Source organism: Puntigrus tetrazona, chromosome 18 (genome assembly GCF_018831695.1).
Source record: "Puntigrus tetrazona isolate hp1 chromosome 18, ASM1883169v1, whole genome shotgun sequence".
Classification (NCBI taxonomy): Eukaryota; Metazoa; Chordata; class Actinopteri; order Cypriniformes; family Cyprinidae; genus Puntigrus; species Puntigrus tetrazona.
Window position 1 is genome coordinate 21953833 of NC_056716.1, and position 20485 is coordinate 21974317.

At 36.8% G+C, this 20485-nt stretch overlaps 1 protein-coding gene across 1 annotated transcript in view; it reads left to right on the forward strand.

Moving 5' to 3' along the window:
• The first annotated feature begins 470 nt into the window (after nucleotides 1-470).
• The window catches only part of mical3a (microtubule associated monooxygenase, calponin and LIM domain containing 3a), a 61154-nt gene continuing 41139 nt past the window's right edge, over nucleotides 471-20485 (forward strand). Inside the window, 8 exon segments of the mRNA XM_043216627.1 lie at nucleotides 471-895; nucleotides 15425-15802; nucleotides 15949-16156; nucleotides 16568-16684; nucleotides 16862-16963; nucleotides 17767-17922; nucleotides 18400-18500; nucleotides 20121-20378. Of these exon segments, the coding sequence (XP_043072562.1) occupies nucleotides 15527-15802; nucleotides 15949-16156; nucleotides 16568-16684; nucleotides 16862-16963; nucleotides 17767-17922; nucleotides 18400-18500; nucleotides 20121-20378 (1218 nt within the window). The 5' untranslated portion in view covers nucleotides 471-895; nucleotides 15425-15526.

Below are 20485 nucleotides of genomic sequence, written 5' to 3' on the forward strand. Positions count from 1 at the left end.
TGTCAATTTAATGAAGAATTCTGAACTTGTCTCTATCCATTGATCAGATTTCTGTAATAGAAATAACTGCACATTTAATTCAATAACGGCCATTCTGCACATTTAAACATGCCTATTCATAATAAAAACAAGTGCCATAATTTACTGCGAATTAATCAACTATAAGGAAGGATGATGCTTTTAGTTAAACTCACCTGTGGTGGAAAACATTAAATAAAAACATTTTAAATGAATAATCGGTTTCTTTCATAAATTTAGTAACGATACATTATGAATAATTAGGTGCCACTGACAATGCAGAACAATGCAGAAACAAAGAGAGAACAAACACTAGACAGATTACTCGAGGAGTCCCAAATCATTTTTAAACCTGTGAACGACCTTGCCTGGTGACGTCATTTGGGAAAGCCAATCAGATTAAACCGTTGCAAAGTTCCGCCCATTGCTGCCAGGAGTAGGGGGAGTGAAGCCTAGAAGTGTTCTTTCTTAACCGCCGTGCTCTTGCGGTGAAATGCGGAGAAACAAATTCAACATCGACTGAAAGCTAACTACGCTCCCTTTGGACTATTATGATCTGAAACGTGACCGTTTGCTCGTGAGAGAGATATTAAGATTGGATTGTGTTCCTCCCACCTCTGCCGCTCCACAGAGTGGGATCCTCCGCCTCTCTCGCGTTAGCGCCTTTCTGCTGCTGCAGTATGAACGGACGCGCAGGCGGACCGATCTAGTACACGCGTATTTCGGTTAAAATGTTTGGCTCCGGTTTGGGATTTTGGAAACGACCTCAAGACGGACACGTGGAATAACAGATAATGTCACTGCTCTGAAATTCGTACTTTGGGAAGTGCACAGGCAAAAGAGTGTCCTTGTTTATTATTGGGTCCATGAAATAAAGGTAAGCACCGACCGCGGTGATTGTTGTTTAGAAACGGCTACGTTACTCTTGCCGAGTGGTGGTGTTTAGTCCGACTCATTTCAGCGAACCGGTTCTTTTGAACAGTTCGTTTAAAGAACCGGGTCAAAACGAACTATTCGTTTTTAAGTCATAATGCTTTGAAGCTTTCCAAATATTGTCATTTAATTACTTGTTTTTGATTAATTGTGTTTATTGTAATCGTGTTTCGCAGTTCAGCCATGATTAAACTCATAATAACAAAGCGATTTAGAGCCTAAACATTTTTGTAGTAAAACTACGTTCGTATTCAAGTTTTTTGCGCGTTTTAATAAACTTTAGTTTGCTGAAGGCAACTGTTTATATATATGTTTATATATATATATATATATATATATATATATATATATATATATATATATATATATATATATATATATGGACGAATCAGTTAACGTTATCTTAACTTGTTTTGCTAATGTTTCTGCGATTCAGCTGTTAAAGCAGTTTCGTCCCATCTGTCAAATCCTCGGTTCACCCCACATGCTTGTAGTATCAGATCAGTCATCAGTTTTCGGTTCATTACTTATCAGACATGTTTGAAATGAACTCGTCTCAGTTCATTGAATCAGTAAGCTGTTGACTCGAAAACAGCTCGGTCCAGTTCAGTCCGATTGGTGAACGAATCTTTCAGACCGGTTTTGCAGCGAGGTTCTGCAGATTCATGAAGAAGATTCAACCTAAAACAAATATTCCAGGCAAACAGAGATGGCACACGTCGCATTAGATACTCTCTTATGAAGATAAATAGTGAAATCTTTTGAAACACTGACCAACATTACAAAAAGATGAAAATCCGGTCTTGGTTTAATATTGAACGGCCGGCGAAATTTGAAAATGACTCTCTTGCTTATTCTAGCAAACCTAGCCGCCGGGTCGTTTAACGTTATAACATTTTTATAATAACATTAATATTGAAGAAGTAGTTCACTTGTTGTCGCAAATGTATATACTTGACAGCCTGTGTCACCATTTAAACCATTGCATATTTTACATACCGTGAATATGAACAGTGTCTTGAGTCTGTTATTAAGCCTGAACTATTTTGTTTAACAGAAGAATCTTAAGGACTCTTAACAGTTTCTTTCATAAATAATTGGTCAGCCGTTTGTGTGAGCTGACTATTTCAGTGCGCATAAATGAATCTGTAATATTGTTTCTTGGTGACTCCAAAAAGTATACGAAAACACATGGTGGTTTACTGCTTGTGTGCAAAATGTGAAATATGATATTTGGCGAATTATGCAAGTATTTGTTTAGACTGCGGCATTCCATGCAGGATTCCTCTGGTCAGGGAGAAATGTTATGTCCTCACTGAACTAACCCGTTGCATCCTCACCTCTGCTTCTGATAACCTCATCCTGCTGTGATGTTTGCCCATGACCAATCATAAGATAACTTGACATTGACATTGTCTTGCTGGCCTTTTTATCTTCCCATGAAAGCTCACTGTGTGGCACTAATGTATTTATTGATTTGATGTTAACGCATCAATACCGATTCATTGCAGGCATGCCATTTACATGCAGTTAATAAAATATATATCCATTTTCCATATGAGTTGTCTTATGTTAATGTTATGATATCTGAACATTATTGAGAAGGTCATCCCAGCCTAACAATGGATCCTTTTTTTACCATAAATCATCTCTGCATCTTTGTTCACTGTCAGATCGGTGAAAAACGAGACGAGGAAGACTCTTTTGCTGACTCAAACCCAGCTGATTATTTTGGCATCCACACCAGGCTTAGATTAGATTAGATGTTTGAATTTCCAACTGCAGCCATCAGTAGGAGAGGGAGGCTGTTTGTTTTTTTTTGACCTGGGAGCCAGACATGAAAAGACTGTGGGGTAGATCTACTCAACTGTGACCAGTTAAACAAAAGTTAGGTAACACTTACCAGTGAGAAGACCCGATAGATTGCCTTTTTGGAGATCCAGTGTGATTTATTTACACTAGAGTGCTCCTTTGCAGGCTGGCAGATTGTGAAAGATCATGCTGTGGGCACGGAGTTGGCCTTAAAAGGAGATGTCTTCAACTTTTGGCTATATTGTTTAGGAAGCTGACTTTTTTTATGCTTGTCTATTGTTTGAATATTTTCTATTCATTTGAATTATCTATCTATCTATCTATCTATCTATCTATCTATCTATCTATCTATCTATCTATCTATCTATCTGTCGTAAAAAGCAATATTGGTTGATCTTAAAGTACAGTATTTGTGCTTAATATCATTTTAACTTTTTTTTGTGCTTTAATTCAATTTGTAAAGTTGTGAATTTGCTCTGATTATTCTGGAAAGTAGAATAATGGCACACACTGATCAGGCATATTTTCCTCTGGTTCTTTCTTTTTGATCTTTACATGGTATCAGAGATAAGAACTGATATCTGTGCAATTTTTACCTTTTTTTATGGATATAAACAATGTTGCTCATGCTTTTTTTTTAACTCATGTAAAACTGTATCACGTAGCACATGGCCTTGATGTATTGTTATACATTTTATATGCATATGGGTGCAAAGGGAAGATAGAAGTGGTTGGCCTCAGATTGACACGGCCCTCGGACCTCTAATGGAAAGAACAGCCTCTGCAGCTGCTCCACAGTAGATTATTTCATTAAACTTGTTTTAAATTAGGAAGACTGTATAAGCACTTCCTTTAGCGTACTGCCTCACTGCGTCTGTTGATTTTTGAACATCGCTGGAATCTAATGAGTCACGTAAGATGCCAGAGACGTTAGTCCAGTGTGTTTTCCTGTGACTGTTTGAAAATGTTTGCCTGCATTATGCACTGCTGGAATCATGGGAAATGGCAGCTCTTTCCTAACACTTGTGTTATGAGCTAAAACGCTTGAGAACTAGATAATAAAATAATGTAGTTTCTACTGTAATGTCAGATTTATGTGAAAAGGATGTTTGCTCAGGAATGAGGAATGTGTGCTTGTGTTTTTCAAAAGACCTCTGAGCCGATGATGATCAATCAGTGTCACCAAAGCCTTTTTTTTTGCTTTCATGCAACCTGTAGTTTTTTTCAGGTCCAGCAATTATTCTCAATCAGTGCCTTGAGTTTGGGCTAAACTATCTGTCCAATCATTGGAAAACCTGTTTGGTGCGTCTTTTGGTGCAACATTTATAGACTGCCAGTTTAACCTTCACTCTTTTAATCCGTGAGAGCGTGTCTTCGATGACATCATCCTACTATGCTGTACTGTACTGCATTAAGGTCAGGCAAAGTGTGTCAGCTGATACTGTCAAATAGCATGTGATTACTCCCTAAAAGCCTTTGCTTAAACGATCGTCCTCACTCCGCAGAACTCTCTGAGCTGTATAAAATGTAAGTGGCCAGAGTGGACATCTGATGCTGTTAGAATAAGTTTAAAAAAGATGATGTAATGCATGCACATACACAGCATATCCCAGACAGGACATTAGCGCTTCTTGCTGTTTACTATCTATACACTGCATTAAGCCTCAGGTGGTTCACTTCACGACTGCTAACATTACAGTAAATTAGTAAGGTTTCACTTGTTTTCTTTACTAGCTCCCCTAGAAACTGGTTCACCTACAAAAAAAAAAATTGGCTCAATTTTCTCAGTTATGTTTTTTGACAGTGGGAAATTCTGCAAATTCTAAACTTCAAAATGGGAAAAAAAAATTGAAAATGTTGGAATTATTGTTATTCCATGGTAATAACAGAAAAAATAATTGCACAAAACTCTAAAATGTCAGAATTAAAAAGAAATTGTGTAATTTTTATTTATATATATATATATATATATATATATATATATATAAATATAAATATAAATATAAAATAAATAAATATAAATATAAAATAAATATATTTGGAATACATGTGTATTTTTATACATGCTTTTGTGTGTGCTTTTAAATGTACTTAATAAATATACACAGCACAGGCCATATGTAAACTAAGTATTTTATTTTGGATATGATTAATTGCAAATAATAGTTTAACAGCCCTAGAATTTTTAAGTTTAAACGGCAGGAATTGCAAGAAAAAGTCTAAATTGTGAGAAACCCAGGAAAAAGTCAAAATTATCCTGAAATGCCAAACGTCCAAAGCCCTATTTTGGTGTTCTTTGGAAGAAAGATCATCTATAAGAACTAGGGTGAGAAAACATTAACACGAGTAAAATTTTTGGTTGTTTTTAAAGTTCACAGTGATCCCGTTTTGCGCTTATCTTGAAAACAGAGAAGAGGTAGAAAAAATACCCCGACATTGTCACAACTAATCGGCCAGTCTATTCCTCAGCATGCCTGTGTGTTTCACTCAGATAAGATGCCAGAGTGCCGCCACGCTCTGCCCACATTCACTTCTAAAGACTGGCAAAGGATTCTTCCTTCCTCTCTCTGCCGCCTCCTCATCTACACCTCCTAAGCGACCGTCTCCACACATGCTGTTTATTTGGAAGAATCCAGAGAGACACAATGGTGATTTCCTACAGGACCCGGTGATGTTGGTTTTGGCTGCAGGCTTTGCTTTCTTTGCCACTATACTTTTGCTGTGGAACTCTTGCTTGGAGGAGTTTGTTTTGATTAGCTGGTTTTGTTGAGTCAGCTTTAATGGAATAATATCATATAGTTTTTCATGTATGTATATTCTTTTTTGTTTTTGCGCCTGAAAGAGCCACACTTAATGTCAATATTGCTTTAATATGTTTTAACTGGAACTGTTATGTTTTGAATTGTCTGGCGTTAGCAAGCGGTGCAAGTTTAGAGCAAGCCACATTTGAAGCTTAATTTCAGTAAAAGTCTTTTTGGACTGAACTTTTAATTTCTCTAAATTACTTGATCCCCTTGTAAGCTCCCATAATTCTATTTTAATGTTATGCCAGATATGTAAAACATTCTATTATTTTTAGACTTTGCTGTAGTTTTAAAAACTGTCATTTATTATCAACTTCAGAAGTATCTTAAAAGGTGTATTTTTATTTTTTTCCTCTTGGACTGAACCTTCATCCTTTAAGTAATGGGGAATGTTCCTCCTTTGACATCACGTGTGTTATGTGTTTCAGCTTTGTTTAGTTTTCGTGAGTGCTTTTGGGATGGTAGTAGTAAGCCAGGCTTCCTTTTACGATCAGTTTTCATTATTTTTGCAGTTGTCCTCTCGTTGACTCCACAAAAGAAGCTTTTATTTCACCCATCACCTATAGTTTGCAAAATAGCTGTTGGATTGTGATGTAATTCAGTATGTGTCTGTTTTCCTTCTAATGAAAGTCCATTGAAGTGATTCGCATCTGTCTGAGAGTTTTGGGTTACAGGCCTATTGAAGATCATTTTGTATTCCATTCACACTTGGAGTCCAACCTTTTCCTCTGCTCGGTTGGCGCAAGCTCCTGACTTAAGGCCAGTTTTGCATTTTTTTTTTTTTTTTTTTTTTTTTTTTCCCTTTACAATGTTTGAGGTTAGTATTTGAACCATGGAGGTCGGTCCTCTACCAGTACTTCAGCAGAAATGTATCCTCGGCCCCTTGGCGTAGTTAAATGTGGTGAGAGATCACAGATGTTGGAGCAGCATGCATGTCGACGCAGGAAAGGTTTCAGACTGCGTGGTCAAAAAGAAAAGAAAATATCTTGGAAGTTTCTGATCAGCTCCTCATTTTTATTGCAGTTATGTTTCCATGTTGTTGTTGTTGTTGTTGTTGTGTGTGTGTGTGTTGTTTTTTTTTTCCTTCAACTGATGCTCTTGCAGTAGCCTACTACCTTTGGGCCCAGATGGAATTTCTTTGGGTCATGATTTTTTTTTTTTTTTTTTTTTTTATTATATATGGGTTATAATGGATTATGATTTTATTTTACTACTTTTTTTGTTTTTTGCTGAGAGGGATAAAGTGCAATCTTTTGCATTAATGAAATTTGAAAGGAATGTGTCAAAATGTTGCTAAAATGTTTGGATTTGTCCTCTGCCTGTGCTTGCTGAAGATGAGCTGTGAAACCAGTACTGCAGTTCCTAATTATTCTACATAATCATGAGATTGAAACTCTTAGGTTAGCAATATTCAGGGCTGTTTATATCCTCTGAAAAATGTAATGAGTCATACTGGCTGTTATACTGTTATCATTGAAATATGTGTTGAAGTTGCTGCCTAATTAATTTATTGATATGTCTATTAGTTTGGTTGTTTCAAAATAATGTCACAGTTGTAAAGAGATTTTAATTTAGAGTTTTTTTTTCTTATTTTTATTACCATTACTATTTGTATTTATTTTTATTTAATGGTAATATTTATTTATTTATTCATTTATTTTATTTATTTATTTATGCCTTTTTATAATTGTTTGAATGAAGTGTTTTAAATTTGATTAAAGTGCTTCCCTTTTATATTACCTTTTAACTCTTTGGGTCAAGTAATAATTTACACTAAAATGGAAAAAAGGATATAAACATTTAGTCATGCTCATGTCATATATTTAAATAGTTAATTTTAAATATAGTTAAATAGTCTAGTATTTAAAATACAATATATAATAATCTTTCTGCGAGCTTGACAGCTCCAGCCCCCATTCATTGTAACTACCATAACAATAATAACACTTTCCTTTTGCGTTGCACAAAAGAAAGTCACACAGGTTTAAAAACCAGATGATATCGAGTAAATGATGACAATTCAGTTTTGGGTAGTTTAACTTCCTCGTGTAATCAGTGATTTCCCCCCCGTCGGTCTCATATCACGGTCACAGGCGTTTGGCCGTGTATGTGCTGCTGTCATTGATTAATGCAGGTAAAGCCAAAGCTTTGGCAGGTCTGGGTCAGTCATCACAGTCACGGCCCTGCTGTCTGGAGGATTGTTTACCCTGCGAGTCGGAGTTAACCCCACCCTCGCTGCGTGGGATTAGATCAGCATGCCGTATTCGCCGGATTACAGTCTTGTTGTCTTTTTCTGAGACCAGGCAACTGTGCACAGTCACGTACAGTAGCTACCGCGTCTGTTTACTTTACCGAAGTAGGAGATGATATGTAAGACGACACGTGGTTGTTTCCTCAGCCGGTTTCAGTCTGAGAGGTGTGTCTGGTGTAATTTACTTTTCTAATGAAACCTAACAGAGTAAACGTGTTTTATTGCGGTCGAATGACATCGCAGAGCTTACAGAGTTTTAAACGGAAGTTCTGTTGCTCTCTGCGTCATATAAATGTTTTCCATTTGTGTGTGTGGATTTCATGAATGAAATTCTTTATGAATAACACTGAATCATCACTATTTTTAGTCATACAAAGGCATGAAACATATTTGTACCTGGCTGAGCATGTGCAAAACTAGCGTTAGATATTTAGGTGATGTATGATATGATATGATATCATGCTTCTTTCCAAACGGTTGGCGTAGTAAAATAACTGCTGCAGCAGGAATTTCAGCATCTCTAAATCATCATTAAGCCTAAAAGCCCATGACAGGATGGAGCAGTGGGGATATAATAATCACGGTTTCCTTTGCCTTTTAATTTATTGTACAGTTTGTGGTTGTTAGTCACAACGATTTGGAATTCTAACAATCTGCACAAGTTTAGCAATGATTGCTGGATAATTGTAATGCGTGTGGTAATCAGTGTGTGGCAAACTTTTTTTTTTTAAATAATTTTATGCAGGTTTATTTGTATTTGACTCTTTATGTGGATCAACTGTACAAGTTTCCAGCTTTTGCAGTTTCAATGGAGAGTTAAATAGAGTAAGATGCTTAAAGTATTTGTAAAACCTAAAACTCTGAGCAAATCTTTTGTTGGATATGATTCAAATAAAGGTTTGTTGGATGAATGGTGGTGTTTTGGTTATTGGTGTAATTCTGGCGCCACTATCTCTGCTATCAACCACACATGTGTATTTAGGGAAAGCCATGCTAATGTGAAGTAGATGATAAATCCAGGAAGCCAAATATTTAAATTAAGAGTAAGGCTAGTGCAAGTGATGTATTTAATGATGCTTCATGAAAATGAATTCATTTTAAATTTAATAGATCATTTAAAATGACTAAAAATGAATAACCATGTGTAATTTCATAACATATTGAAAGGTATACATTTTTTTAATGTGTCTTTGTCCTTAGTTGCTAAATAGCACAAGCTTTGGAAAAAGGTTGACTTTAAAAGCGGTGAGAAGCAAGTTAAATTGTTCTGGATCTCTTTCCAACCATAAAATTGCTGTTTATGTTTTTATTACTGTGATTCGTTGTGTAGACATGAGATATCTCTCAGATAACTGGGTCAAAATGTGCACTGATGATATTTTAAGACACACAAATCTAGACAACAGACTTCAACAAACGTCTCTGTTTGGACTTTGTTTAATGACCTTTTATGCTGTCCTTGCCGTTATAGAAAAAGATAAACTGCGGAAAGCTGACTGACGACACAGCTTAAGTCTATATGTATGCCATGATCTGTGGTATAGATATTTATTTTCCATATAATGACAGTTCATATTAGTGATCGTGACTGTCAAAGCTCCAAATAGTACTTTTGGTTCACAGAGAAACTTTATACCATGAAGCTTTTAATCACCTACCTATTTTTAATAGATTTAATTTCTCAAGCTCTGTATTGCAGATTTTGCCTAATGTCGTTATTTGCATAATCGACATTTTGAAGCAAAATTAGTTTTGTTAACGTGATGCATTTCTCGTTTACCTCTCCCGAGAAACTCAAAGCGCAGGTGATACTCTAAGAATGAATCAAACTATTGTACACGGTCACTGAGGTGTGGTGGATAGTGTTCGGATGGTAATTATGGGCAATATTATTAACACGGGCATTTCCGTAACTCGGTTTGGAAGGACTGGTTGCTTCTTAAATCGGGAGATTCACAGCCATCGCCATTCTTTTAAAAGAAAAAAGGAAAAGCAGCTGATATCAGGTGGATAATGGCCCGGTTTGCCTCACCCACATCGGTTTGCTTTGTTTACCTGCCCACATGCGGCTCTGTTGGCTTGGTGCTCCTCCTCCGTCATTACAACGTGTGTATAATGATGTCATGCTCCTTTGGTAATGTTTCCATAGCGACAGCGCTCCGTCTCACCTGATTGTCTGGAGGGAAAGGCGCAGTAGGAGGAGGAGACATCACATCTGCTTGATAGACGGCACGGCCTAATGTTTTATGCGCTGCTAAAAGGAAGACCCTTTATTCTCAGGGGAAAATCACAGCCAAACAAAGAATAAAAGACTTGAAGATAGATGTGCAGATTCTTCCCGTGAGATAAATGAAAGGTAGATGCATTACGAGCTGTCATCTTAGCACAATACGTCCGCAGTTGTATTTCTTTTGTTTATATTTTGAGGGATGAGTTACATGCTTTGTCTCACTGCAGCTAGTATCTTAAAATATTTAATCTTTCCCCTCGCGGTCTGTCATGTGACGGTGATTTTGTTCTCCGCATGTTATCTGGTGAATTCCTAGGAGCTGTCAACAGTGTAATAAACGCTTTTAATTATACACAAGAACTATACTAGCTTGCTTGACATCATTTGACTGAATTTAGATTAGGATTATCTAAATAAGCGGTAAACGCAAACTGCACCGTGACTTGCATTTCTGTTCAGATATCAGCAGCCCTAAATTCTAATCAGCAGATATTTGGCCACATTGACAATATCAGACAATATCACATTGACAATATCAGTAATTGGCTGATAACTGCAAATGTAGTATCTCACCCAGAAATTAAAAAAAAAAAGGTCTGATAATGCATTTATGGAATCAGTTTGGTGCAAATTTTTTTGGGATTGTTGTTTTCCACACACACACTGATATTGCTTTCATGAAACATATTATAAATTCAAACATATTATAAATTATACACATTTCTTATAGCATATATAAGGAAAAAAGTGAACTGAACTGTTAACTGGAAATTGCTTTTTTTAAATCCATAATTTTTATTTATTTTATATTTAAATGTATATATTTTATAGTTATTTTTATTTATATTTATTTTGTGTTTATTTATTTATTTAAGAGTATTTGTAGTGCAGTTTTTTCCAGATGACTGGAGAAGGTAGAGACATTTAAAAGTCACATGAGCCCTGTATGAAACTATTTTAACCCTTAATGCACAGAATTGAAATGCAACTGTAGTATTATTATTATTATTATTATTATTATTATTATTATTATTATTATTATTATTACAGTATTTCCCTCTCTTATGTAATATAAGAGTCTCAAGTTATTATTTTCACATCAAATAGGTTTCTCGAGTATAAAGTCCTTCCTCCATAAGCTAAAAATCTCACACGTCTCCCTTCCACGTGTCCATACAGGAAGCATATTGGAAATATATGAGGTCCCCACAGGAAGAAAAGTGTGTAGAGAGCCTTTGTACAGTCCATTCAGACGTGTAGTGTCACACTCTGAGCTAAAAATAGACCTCTCTCCATAAAGCGAAAAAAAAAAAAAAAAAAAGCATGCTCTGTGTGTTTTAGAAAGTGTGCTTTGAAATGGAACTTCCCTCTTGTGTACGCAGTCACAGGCAAGTGAAGGTGGCTTGTATATTTATCTCATTGGTTCTTTATTTAGGTTGCCTTGCTTTTAAAGTTGAATGGATTTGTGGTTCATTGTTTCTGTATGGCTTGTGCGTCTGTAATGCTGTTAATCAGCATGTCCATAACGATCGTTTTGTTTCTCTCATGTCATACAAAGTTCAGTGAGTATTCATAGCAGTTATATCACTGACATCACATTGCTGAGTAAAGAGGGACAGAGTGCTGTGTCTGAAATTTAATATACCTATAGTGACAGGTCACACCGTGGCAGAAATGTGTGGCTTTTCCTCTGTGCAAAAGAAGAGCTGTATATAGATCTGCGTTCAATTATAGCAGGCCCTGTTTTGGAAGTGTTCAGGCATGCTGGGAGTTCATATTATGCTATGCTTTAACATGGCTATAGGGCATTGCAGCGTTACATAACCCGGCTCTTTTATCTTCCCATTTGTCAGTGCTGTGAGGAACGAGCGTTTTACTGTTGGTTTGTTGCAATGATCAAAATCTCTCAAATGTTGAGTATTTTAAGAATTTATCTTTATTAATGAATCTAGGTTCTTTAACACAATTGTAAATATAGTGGTAGATAAAGATTTTAATGGGAAACATTTAGAGATATTCTATTCTGGTGTATTTGCTTATTAAATGACTTAGCATTTTTTGTGCTAAAAATGCTGGAATATTCTCCATAAAATACATTTAAACCTTTGTTTCACAATATTTGGATGGTTGTAATTTCATGCTCATGGTCATGTTTCCTTGTCTTGAATGGAATCCAGAGAAATTCCATTAAAAAGCTCTGCAGACTGATTTTAACTGCTGTTGTTTTTAAAGTTGTAACATGTCCAGCTCCTCATATTATATTATATTATATTATAAATATTTATATTATTTTTATTTTTACAGAAGTCATAAATGACCTGTTTCTTCATTGTTATGCTAGTGCAAAAAAATGCTGCAATATCCTCCACAAAATGCTCTCTGTAGAATTAAACCCCATGTTTCACAATACTTGGATGATTGTAATTCCATGCACATGCTCATGTTTCCTTCTGCTGAATGGAATCCACAGAATACAATAACATCTTGATTTTAACCTCTGTTGTTCTCATCTCTCTCACACACACTCGTAAATGACCTTTTGCTTCATCGTTAGACTAGTGCCAAAAATGCTGCAATATCCTCCACAAAATGATATCCGTAGAATTTAAACTCATGTTTCACACATTTAGATGGTTCCATGCACATGCACATGCACATGCTTATGCTTCCTTCTTGATTTATGGCCAGTCCTGAATGGAATTCCATAAAAAGCATACTTCATGATTTTAACTGCTGTTGTGTTCAAGTTCTACACATCCCTGCACCTTATATTTGTTTTTTCATTTAATTTTTTTTTGCAGTTAGTTTAATTTAAATCCATTCCATATAATTTGCTTGTCCTTTACCATCAGCACATGAAATGTGTGCTGATTCTGTATGGGTCTTATGGTTGACCAAATGTGAAAGCAGCTTCTATCCCATGCTCTGGAGTAGTCGCTCTCCTCAGTTGTAACTACTTGAGGGCTTTAAACAGGTTATTTGGCACTGATACATAACACAGCTGGGTTCACATGATATTCATTGTAACCCAAGCCTCGTCGCTGAGGTTCTCTGATATCATAGACATGCCAAGGTTCTCGGCTTTCACGGGCTAACAAAATTAAAGCGCATAAGGTCGACCAGCAAAAAAAAAAAAAAAAAAAAAAATCTATATTTGTCCTCTAAGGGTCAATTTCTGCATACCCTGCAATAGAAAACCGTTTTCCTTTCCTTAATTCAGCAACCTTTGTTAAATGAGCTGTACTTTCACAACAGTGTATTTCAGTGTTGTATTTGTTTACCCGACCGCAGCCTTGCAAAAAAAGTTCAACCCTTTGAAGCATTAGTATCGTTTCATAAAGTAATGGAGAGAGGAAACGGGTAACCAGATCCATCTGCTTCAGCAGTGCATTCACACGCCTTTCCAGTATTCTAAGCCAATGTGACAGCTGACATGTAGCGAAATTTACAGGACGTAATACTTCATGACCTTCAAAACTATTTGTTTAATAGGAAAACATGATGTCTTTGTACACTTGATGGGTTAATAGGCTTGTCTCTGTTGTTTTAGAATCACCTTACTGATGTATAAATGTTAAAACATACCCAATCAGGGAATTCTAGAGTGAGTGTACACACACACAAAATAAAATGTGACTTTATTTAAACTAGTATTATATTATTATAAATATTGTCTGTAGATCAGTCAGTAGTCAGTCTGTGTATTAAGCTTACACTGCAAAGGCTTTTTAATTGTAATCAATTGTGCTGCAATCAGTTGTCCGCTGAAATGTAAGGCTGATATCATTACATCATGTGTTGTGGCTTTGTGACACTGAGGCTTTTAGTGGCTGGCTGTGTTGAGCCGATTGCTGGCACAGCAGTTTCAGAGCGGTGAGGTCAGGAGCGTGTTTTCACAGCACACTAGAGCTGGAACCCAATGAAAGGGCCCTCACACTAACCCTTCACCTACCTTCCCTTTCATCGGCTTCTGTGAGGTGGAGATTTCCTTCATCTAGACCACACCTTAGCAGTGTGAATTCGTTTAAAGGGAGTGTGTCCATGTCCTTGGCCATGACAAACTGCTAATTTGCGATTTTATTTTAGATGTTTTATTTCAGTGGCTGACGGTTAACTTTTTTTCCTGGTTGAATACAGTCTAAATGTGATTCTTTTGACGGGAGTTTTTGATCGCTCAGCATTATTTTTTAGAAAATGTTTTAAAAATATTCTTTCAGAGAGGATTCCTGCACATTATTTTGACAAAGTGTTTGGTTATCAGCATTTCTAGGCTTTTTGTCCTCTTTGTTGGCCAATGTCAACTAGACCTGGTCTTTGTCAGGCTATATTAAAGAATGCCACATTCTGAGAGAAACATTTTATGAGGCTCTCTGACCACTTCTCTCAAACTGTGGTTGGTTGCTTTACATGTCACAAGGTTTTTTCCTTTACGAATGGCCAGTTCTTGACCAAAGTAAACCGTAAAGAGGAACAGACTGCCAAAAGTTTGCCAATGCAAAACTATTTTACACCTGAATAGGACTTAGTGTAAGCAGTATATTTTGCTATCCACTCTTTCACAGTAGAATGCATGAAATTCCAATATTACAGCATTTCCTGTTTGGGTTACTGCACGTTCATCAGACTTCCTGTGGTCATTGACTCCAAGATAAGGGCATGGGGCATTCTCAGCTATAACTGATGCCAAGTCTTTATTAAGGCTTTTTGGTCCTTTAGGCTATATGAGATTTTCCAGACAGTTTTGGCAACCCACACTCTGTTGATAAAAGGTGTTAACTTTTAACGTCCATTTTATAGACCTGTTTTACACAGTATGTTTCATGCTCTTGCAGTATATCTATATAATATATTTTGTTAGTACACATTGCTAATATTAAGGTGCACAATTAATGAGTAAATAAACTGGGAAAAAAAGATTATCTTGGTAAACTTTAATCAAAATCTCAACATTTGCTTCTGCTGTAGAATGGCATTCTTTCTCTGATGTCAGTTTGATGGCTTGTGCAGAATATCATTAACCATACCCCTCCAACCATTGTGTTTCTGTGAATGAGAGAAGGAAATGAGGAATGCTAAAATAAAACCCTGCCCTTGATTCAATATTCTGTTTTAGTTGCAAAATACGTCACTATTCTGAAGAAGGTAGCAACTTCTGCTTTTTTATTCAGAGAGTTTTATTAAAACGGTCATTTATAACAGACTAGACTTTTGTTTCTGCCTCCCTGTTTACATCCATAAAACTGAAACTGAAGGTTGCCTTTTTAGTTTTTCCTCTTGATATTGATTCTGCATATTATAGGATAGTGAGGTTTGCTTCTTTTAAATAATTTTTCTGACTAAACCAAGAAGCTTCCATATCTCTCTTTTTTCATTCAGGGTGAAAATGACCTATGGCGGAAGTTGAAGCGCAAACAAAGAGACTCTGAGTAAGCTGGACGGGGCCTGTCCCATAATCCCCGCTTGTCGGGTCAAGGGACCATGGGAGATGGAGGCGTCAATGCGGTGGGAGAAGGGGTGAATCAGTCCCACATGCTCTTTGACCGCTTCGTTCAGGCCACCACCTGCAAAGGCACTCTCAAGGCTTTTCAAGAGCTTTGTGACTTCCTGGAACTCAAGCCCAATGAATACCGTGTGTTCTACCACAAACTCAAGTCCAAGCTCAACTACTGGAAAGCCAAAGCTCTCTGGGCCAAGTTAGACAAGCGCGCCAGCCACAAAGAATACAAAAAAGGAAGGGCCTGTGCCAACACCAAAGTATGAAAGTTTCCCTGGGGTGAAAGAGAGTGTTTTGGTTATTAGTTCTCAAACTTGCAATGTTCTGGTATTGCTTAAAATAGATTCTGTATGGACTTTGTGGCTTGATGATTTAGTTTTTATTCGTTATGCATTGTGTTTCTCAGTGTCTGATCATTGGAGCTGGACCATGTGGTTTGCGTACAGCCATAGAGCTGGGCTTCCTTGGAGCCAAGGTGGTTTTGTTGGAGAAGAGAGATGCATTCTCCCGAAACAACGTGCTCCATCTTTGGCCTTTCACCATTCAGGATCTGAGGGGTCTTGGAGCCAAGAAGTTCTACGGCAAGTTTTGTGCTGGAGCCATCGACCATATCAGTAAGCAGTATATCAATCTATTTTTCTTTATGAAGAAATTAACTTTGACAGTGCCAGATAATTTAGACGGCACTAAGTGTTAATGGGTTACACACATTGTAGACTTTTAATTACTCAAACCACCTTCTGCGGTGTTCAAGGACCAGCTAGTGTAGTGTAAATACTAATGATTCGTCCCAGACATTGAATAGCTGCCTACTCATCTAATAATCGTGGGACGTGTTAGGAAAAACCTACCAAAGCAAGGTCTTTAAACTTGGCCAAAGTTGTTTCATCTTGCTGTCAAAGAAGAAAATAAATTGGACTTACTGTATCTAGAATCTAGAATGTCCACGTTTTGAATCAGTTTTTAATACCATATGTAAATGGAGTCTTGGATATAGATTTTGTTTTCATAATCTTTTACTGCAGGTATTCGTCAGTTGCAGCTGATGCTTTTGAAGGTAGCTCTTCTTCTTGGCATAGAGATTCATGTTAACGTGGAGTTCAAAGGCCTCATTGAACCACCAGAAGACCAAGAGAATGAGAGTAAGATCAGATTCTCACATCCTTTCCATGCTAAAGTTCAGCAGTTCTATTCGTTTGTTTCTGTTTCCACATAAATACCAGTCGTTCTAAAGAGCCTAAGCATATCCTGAATGGATACCAAGTCTTTAGGAGAAAGGACTTGTCTGTCATCTTTGAACATGCTTTTGGTTTTTCCAGGAATTGGGTGGAGAGCCGAGGTCCACCCCAGAACACATCCAGTCAATGAGCTAGAGTTCGACGTCATAATTGGGGCTGATGGGAGGAGAAACACGCTGTCAGGCAAGAATATAGCACTACATTTTAAATCTTGATTGAGAGTGTCCTTTCTTTGAATTTTGGCTCTTGTCTAGACAGGAAAAAAAAATAGTGGTGCTTGCCTAGGGGTTTGAACAAACCTTAGTGTGTAACTTATCCTGCAGACATGCATGATATTTCAAATTATACTGCACAGAGAAGTGTGCTTATACTTGACTTACTGAATAAACTTTTGTGGGTGAAAAAGCCCGTAGACTTGCACTTGCACTAGCATTGATATGATTTAAAATGAGTAAAACTGTGTAATATCATTACACAAAAATCCTCCTCTTTTTTTCAGTTCTTTTTACAATGTAAATTATTCCTGTGCACAGCTGAAAGTTCAAGATCCATTACTCCAGTCTTCACTGTTACATGATCATTCAGATCCTTGTGGATTTGGTGAATTAGATACATTTTCAAGATTAGATATTTTACAAGATTCTTTGAGTAGTTCACTTTTGATCAGTTTAATGTGCCCTTGACTCCTGAATAAAAAATAAAAAATTGAAGATGACGCTATAATCTAATCAGTGATGATTTTCTTTTGGTCATTAGATATGCTTTTGATTAAATCGCCCAAACAACTACATAGCAATACATTCAAAACACTCAGTAACATGTCACTTAGTAACAAGTTGGGATTTTAAATGGCCTACACCTCTCACATTTTCTACAAATATGTAAAAAATCAAATTTTTAGCCATTGGAAATCTGACTGATTTATTTGGCGATCTGCATAAACATTTTGATGTTCTTTCTTATGAGTGTTTGTGTTGTCTCTCCAGGGTTCAGGAGGAAGGAGTTTAGGGGCAAATTAGCTATTGCTATCACAGCTAACTTCATTAACCGCAACACGACTGCAGAAGCAAAGGTGGAGGAGATCAGTGGAGTAGCATTCATCTTCAACCAGAAGTTCTTCCAGGACCTTAGAGAAGCCACAGGTACAGCAAACAGTCTTATTGAATATGTCTGTCAGAAGAACTACAGGTTGCTCAAGGCTAACAGAAGAAGGCTTGTTATGTGAGAATGTCTTTTGTGGTACTTCTTGAAGATGCAGCAGTGTAGGAAACAAACATTTGAAGAATCTCGTATTGAAGCGTCCCTGTGCTTTGTGCTGAGTTGGCAGACTTTGTGGCTGTTTTCTGAGTTGTATAATCACTGTTATTCCTCTCTCTCTTTCTCTCTCTCCCTCTCTCTCTCTCTCTCTCCCTCTCTCTTTCCCTCTCTCCTGTTGATGGAGGGAGTGGGCCGCACGGATGGAGCTTAATTACATCTGTGAACGGATGCAAACAACTTCCTCTTTCTATCTCTGTCCCCTTATTTTTCCCCCCTTGACATGCTGTCTGTCACATCTCCACTTCAATCTCTTCCTCCCGAGCGCTCATTTTGTCTTTTTCTCTTTTGGTTTGCCTCCACAGGAATTGACCTGGAAAACATTGTCTACTATAAGGATGACACGCACTACTTTGTAATGACTGCCAAAAAGCAGAGCCTGCTGGAGAAGGGCGTCATTCTACATGTGAGTGATCAAACAAGCGCCAGTTTCCTAACTAATCTCCACTCTTTTATTTTCACTTCTCCCTCCCTCTTTATCTCTTTCTCTTCCTGTTTTGCCTTTTTCTGTCTCTTATAAATGTGCTAGCACACCTCTGCTCAAGGCAAATGATTTGAGATGCAATACAAACTTGGATTAAAAAACAAAACGTGCAGCTGAGGCTTGGTTTTGTCTGTTTTAAATGGATTCCGACACGCTTCTAATGGTTAGGCAGGGAAGACAGCTGAGCAACCAGCTAAACCAGATACACACTAGCTCAAAGAGGCAGGGGGGATCTTAAACCATATCAAACCGCAGATTTTTGGTGTCTTTTGGGTGTTGCATACATTTAATGACTATTTACTACCCTTTAAAGGTTTAAATATTACTTTTTAAACTTTTTTTTATTTTTTTTTTTTTTTACGAAAGTAAATTTTATTTTGCAAGGATGCTTTACATTTATCAAAAGTTAGAGTAAAGGCATTTATAATGTTGCAATTAAAAAAAAAATCCATTTATCAAGTAATCCTCTGAAAAATCAATCTCTAGTATAAAAAATATATTTCTAATGGTTCTAGGTGTTAAATTCTCTCTTTAGAAGGCCATAGGAGTGTAAATAATTATTACTTGGTGCGGACAGTCTGTTCCCTTTTTATTCACAATGAGCTCTTCTGCTCTGTTGCCAGTACTGCCAAGTTTGTTGAATCATTAACAGGGAGCCTCAATCCCAGTCCTCTCTCTCACACTCAGACACACACTATTGCACGATACAACTGATATAATGATGCACAGTAATGATGCCAATTAATGTAGCCCAACAGGTTGCGGGAGAGGCATGCTTACTTTGCACATTTCAGGATAAATTACAGAATCCCAGTGGACAAAACACTCATGTTTAATATGCAGGATTTTGCCTTAGCTGTAATGGTGCTCAGAATAAAGTCGTTTTAAATGAGTGTCAGCATTGAGAGTCCTCATCTGTTGTAAAGAGCCTGACTGTTAGGAGAAACAAACACTGCTCGCTCGTAGCAACATGAATCAGAGAGGAAAAGACCTCTCAAATATCCCATTACCACACCCACAGTCACTCAGGACTGAATTATATGCTTCGCGGTGCTCTTCATGTAGCTTCACCAGTGTAGTTTTAAAATTATTTTATTTTAAAAGTTTAAATAATTAAAAGTAAATTAAAAATAAGTTAGTTTGACTACTTCTATTCAATTAAATTTTCTCAAAAAAAAAATGCCACAAACATTAATACTGGTCATAATATATTTTATTTTTTAAGTAAAATAAATACATATATACACACTCACATACATAAATATGAATTTCACAAATACTGTATATATAATGTGTGTGTGTGTGTGTGTGTGTGTGTATATGACTTGACAATAAAATAAAGATAAGTTTTACAGTTTCATAAATTTAACCTTTTTTTATTTATTAAAAATAATTACGTTAAATATGTAGTTATTTCAAATTAAATTAAAATGATATTTGCTTAAAATTACCACAAGAAAGAAATTTACAGTTTTAGAAAAAATTTTACAGATTATATTGCTCTTATATCTGTCTTATAAAAAAAAATTCACTCTTGTACAGGACTATGCCGACACTGAAATGCTGCTCTCCAGGGCTAATGTTGACCAAAAGGCACTGCTGTCCTATGCCAGAGAAGCAGCAGATTTCTCTACCAACCATCAGCTTCCTAAGCTGGACTTTGCCATCAACCATTACGGCCAACCTGATGTCGCCATGTTTGACTTCACCTGTATGTACGCCTCAGAGAACGCTGCGCTTGTCCGTCAGCGCAACGGCCATAAGCTGCTAGTAGCCCTGGTCGGGGACAGCCTTCTAGAGGTTAGTGGAAAACCGATGTGGAGGAGGGTAGTAAGACTGTGTTCATGAAAGGGAGTTTGTTATTAGTTAAAACCTACTTTAATAGAACCAGATGGTGTTTTTCCACG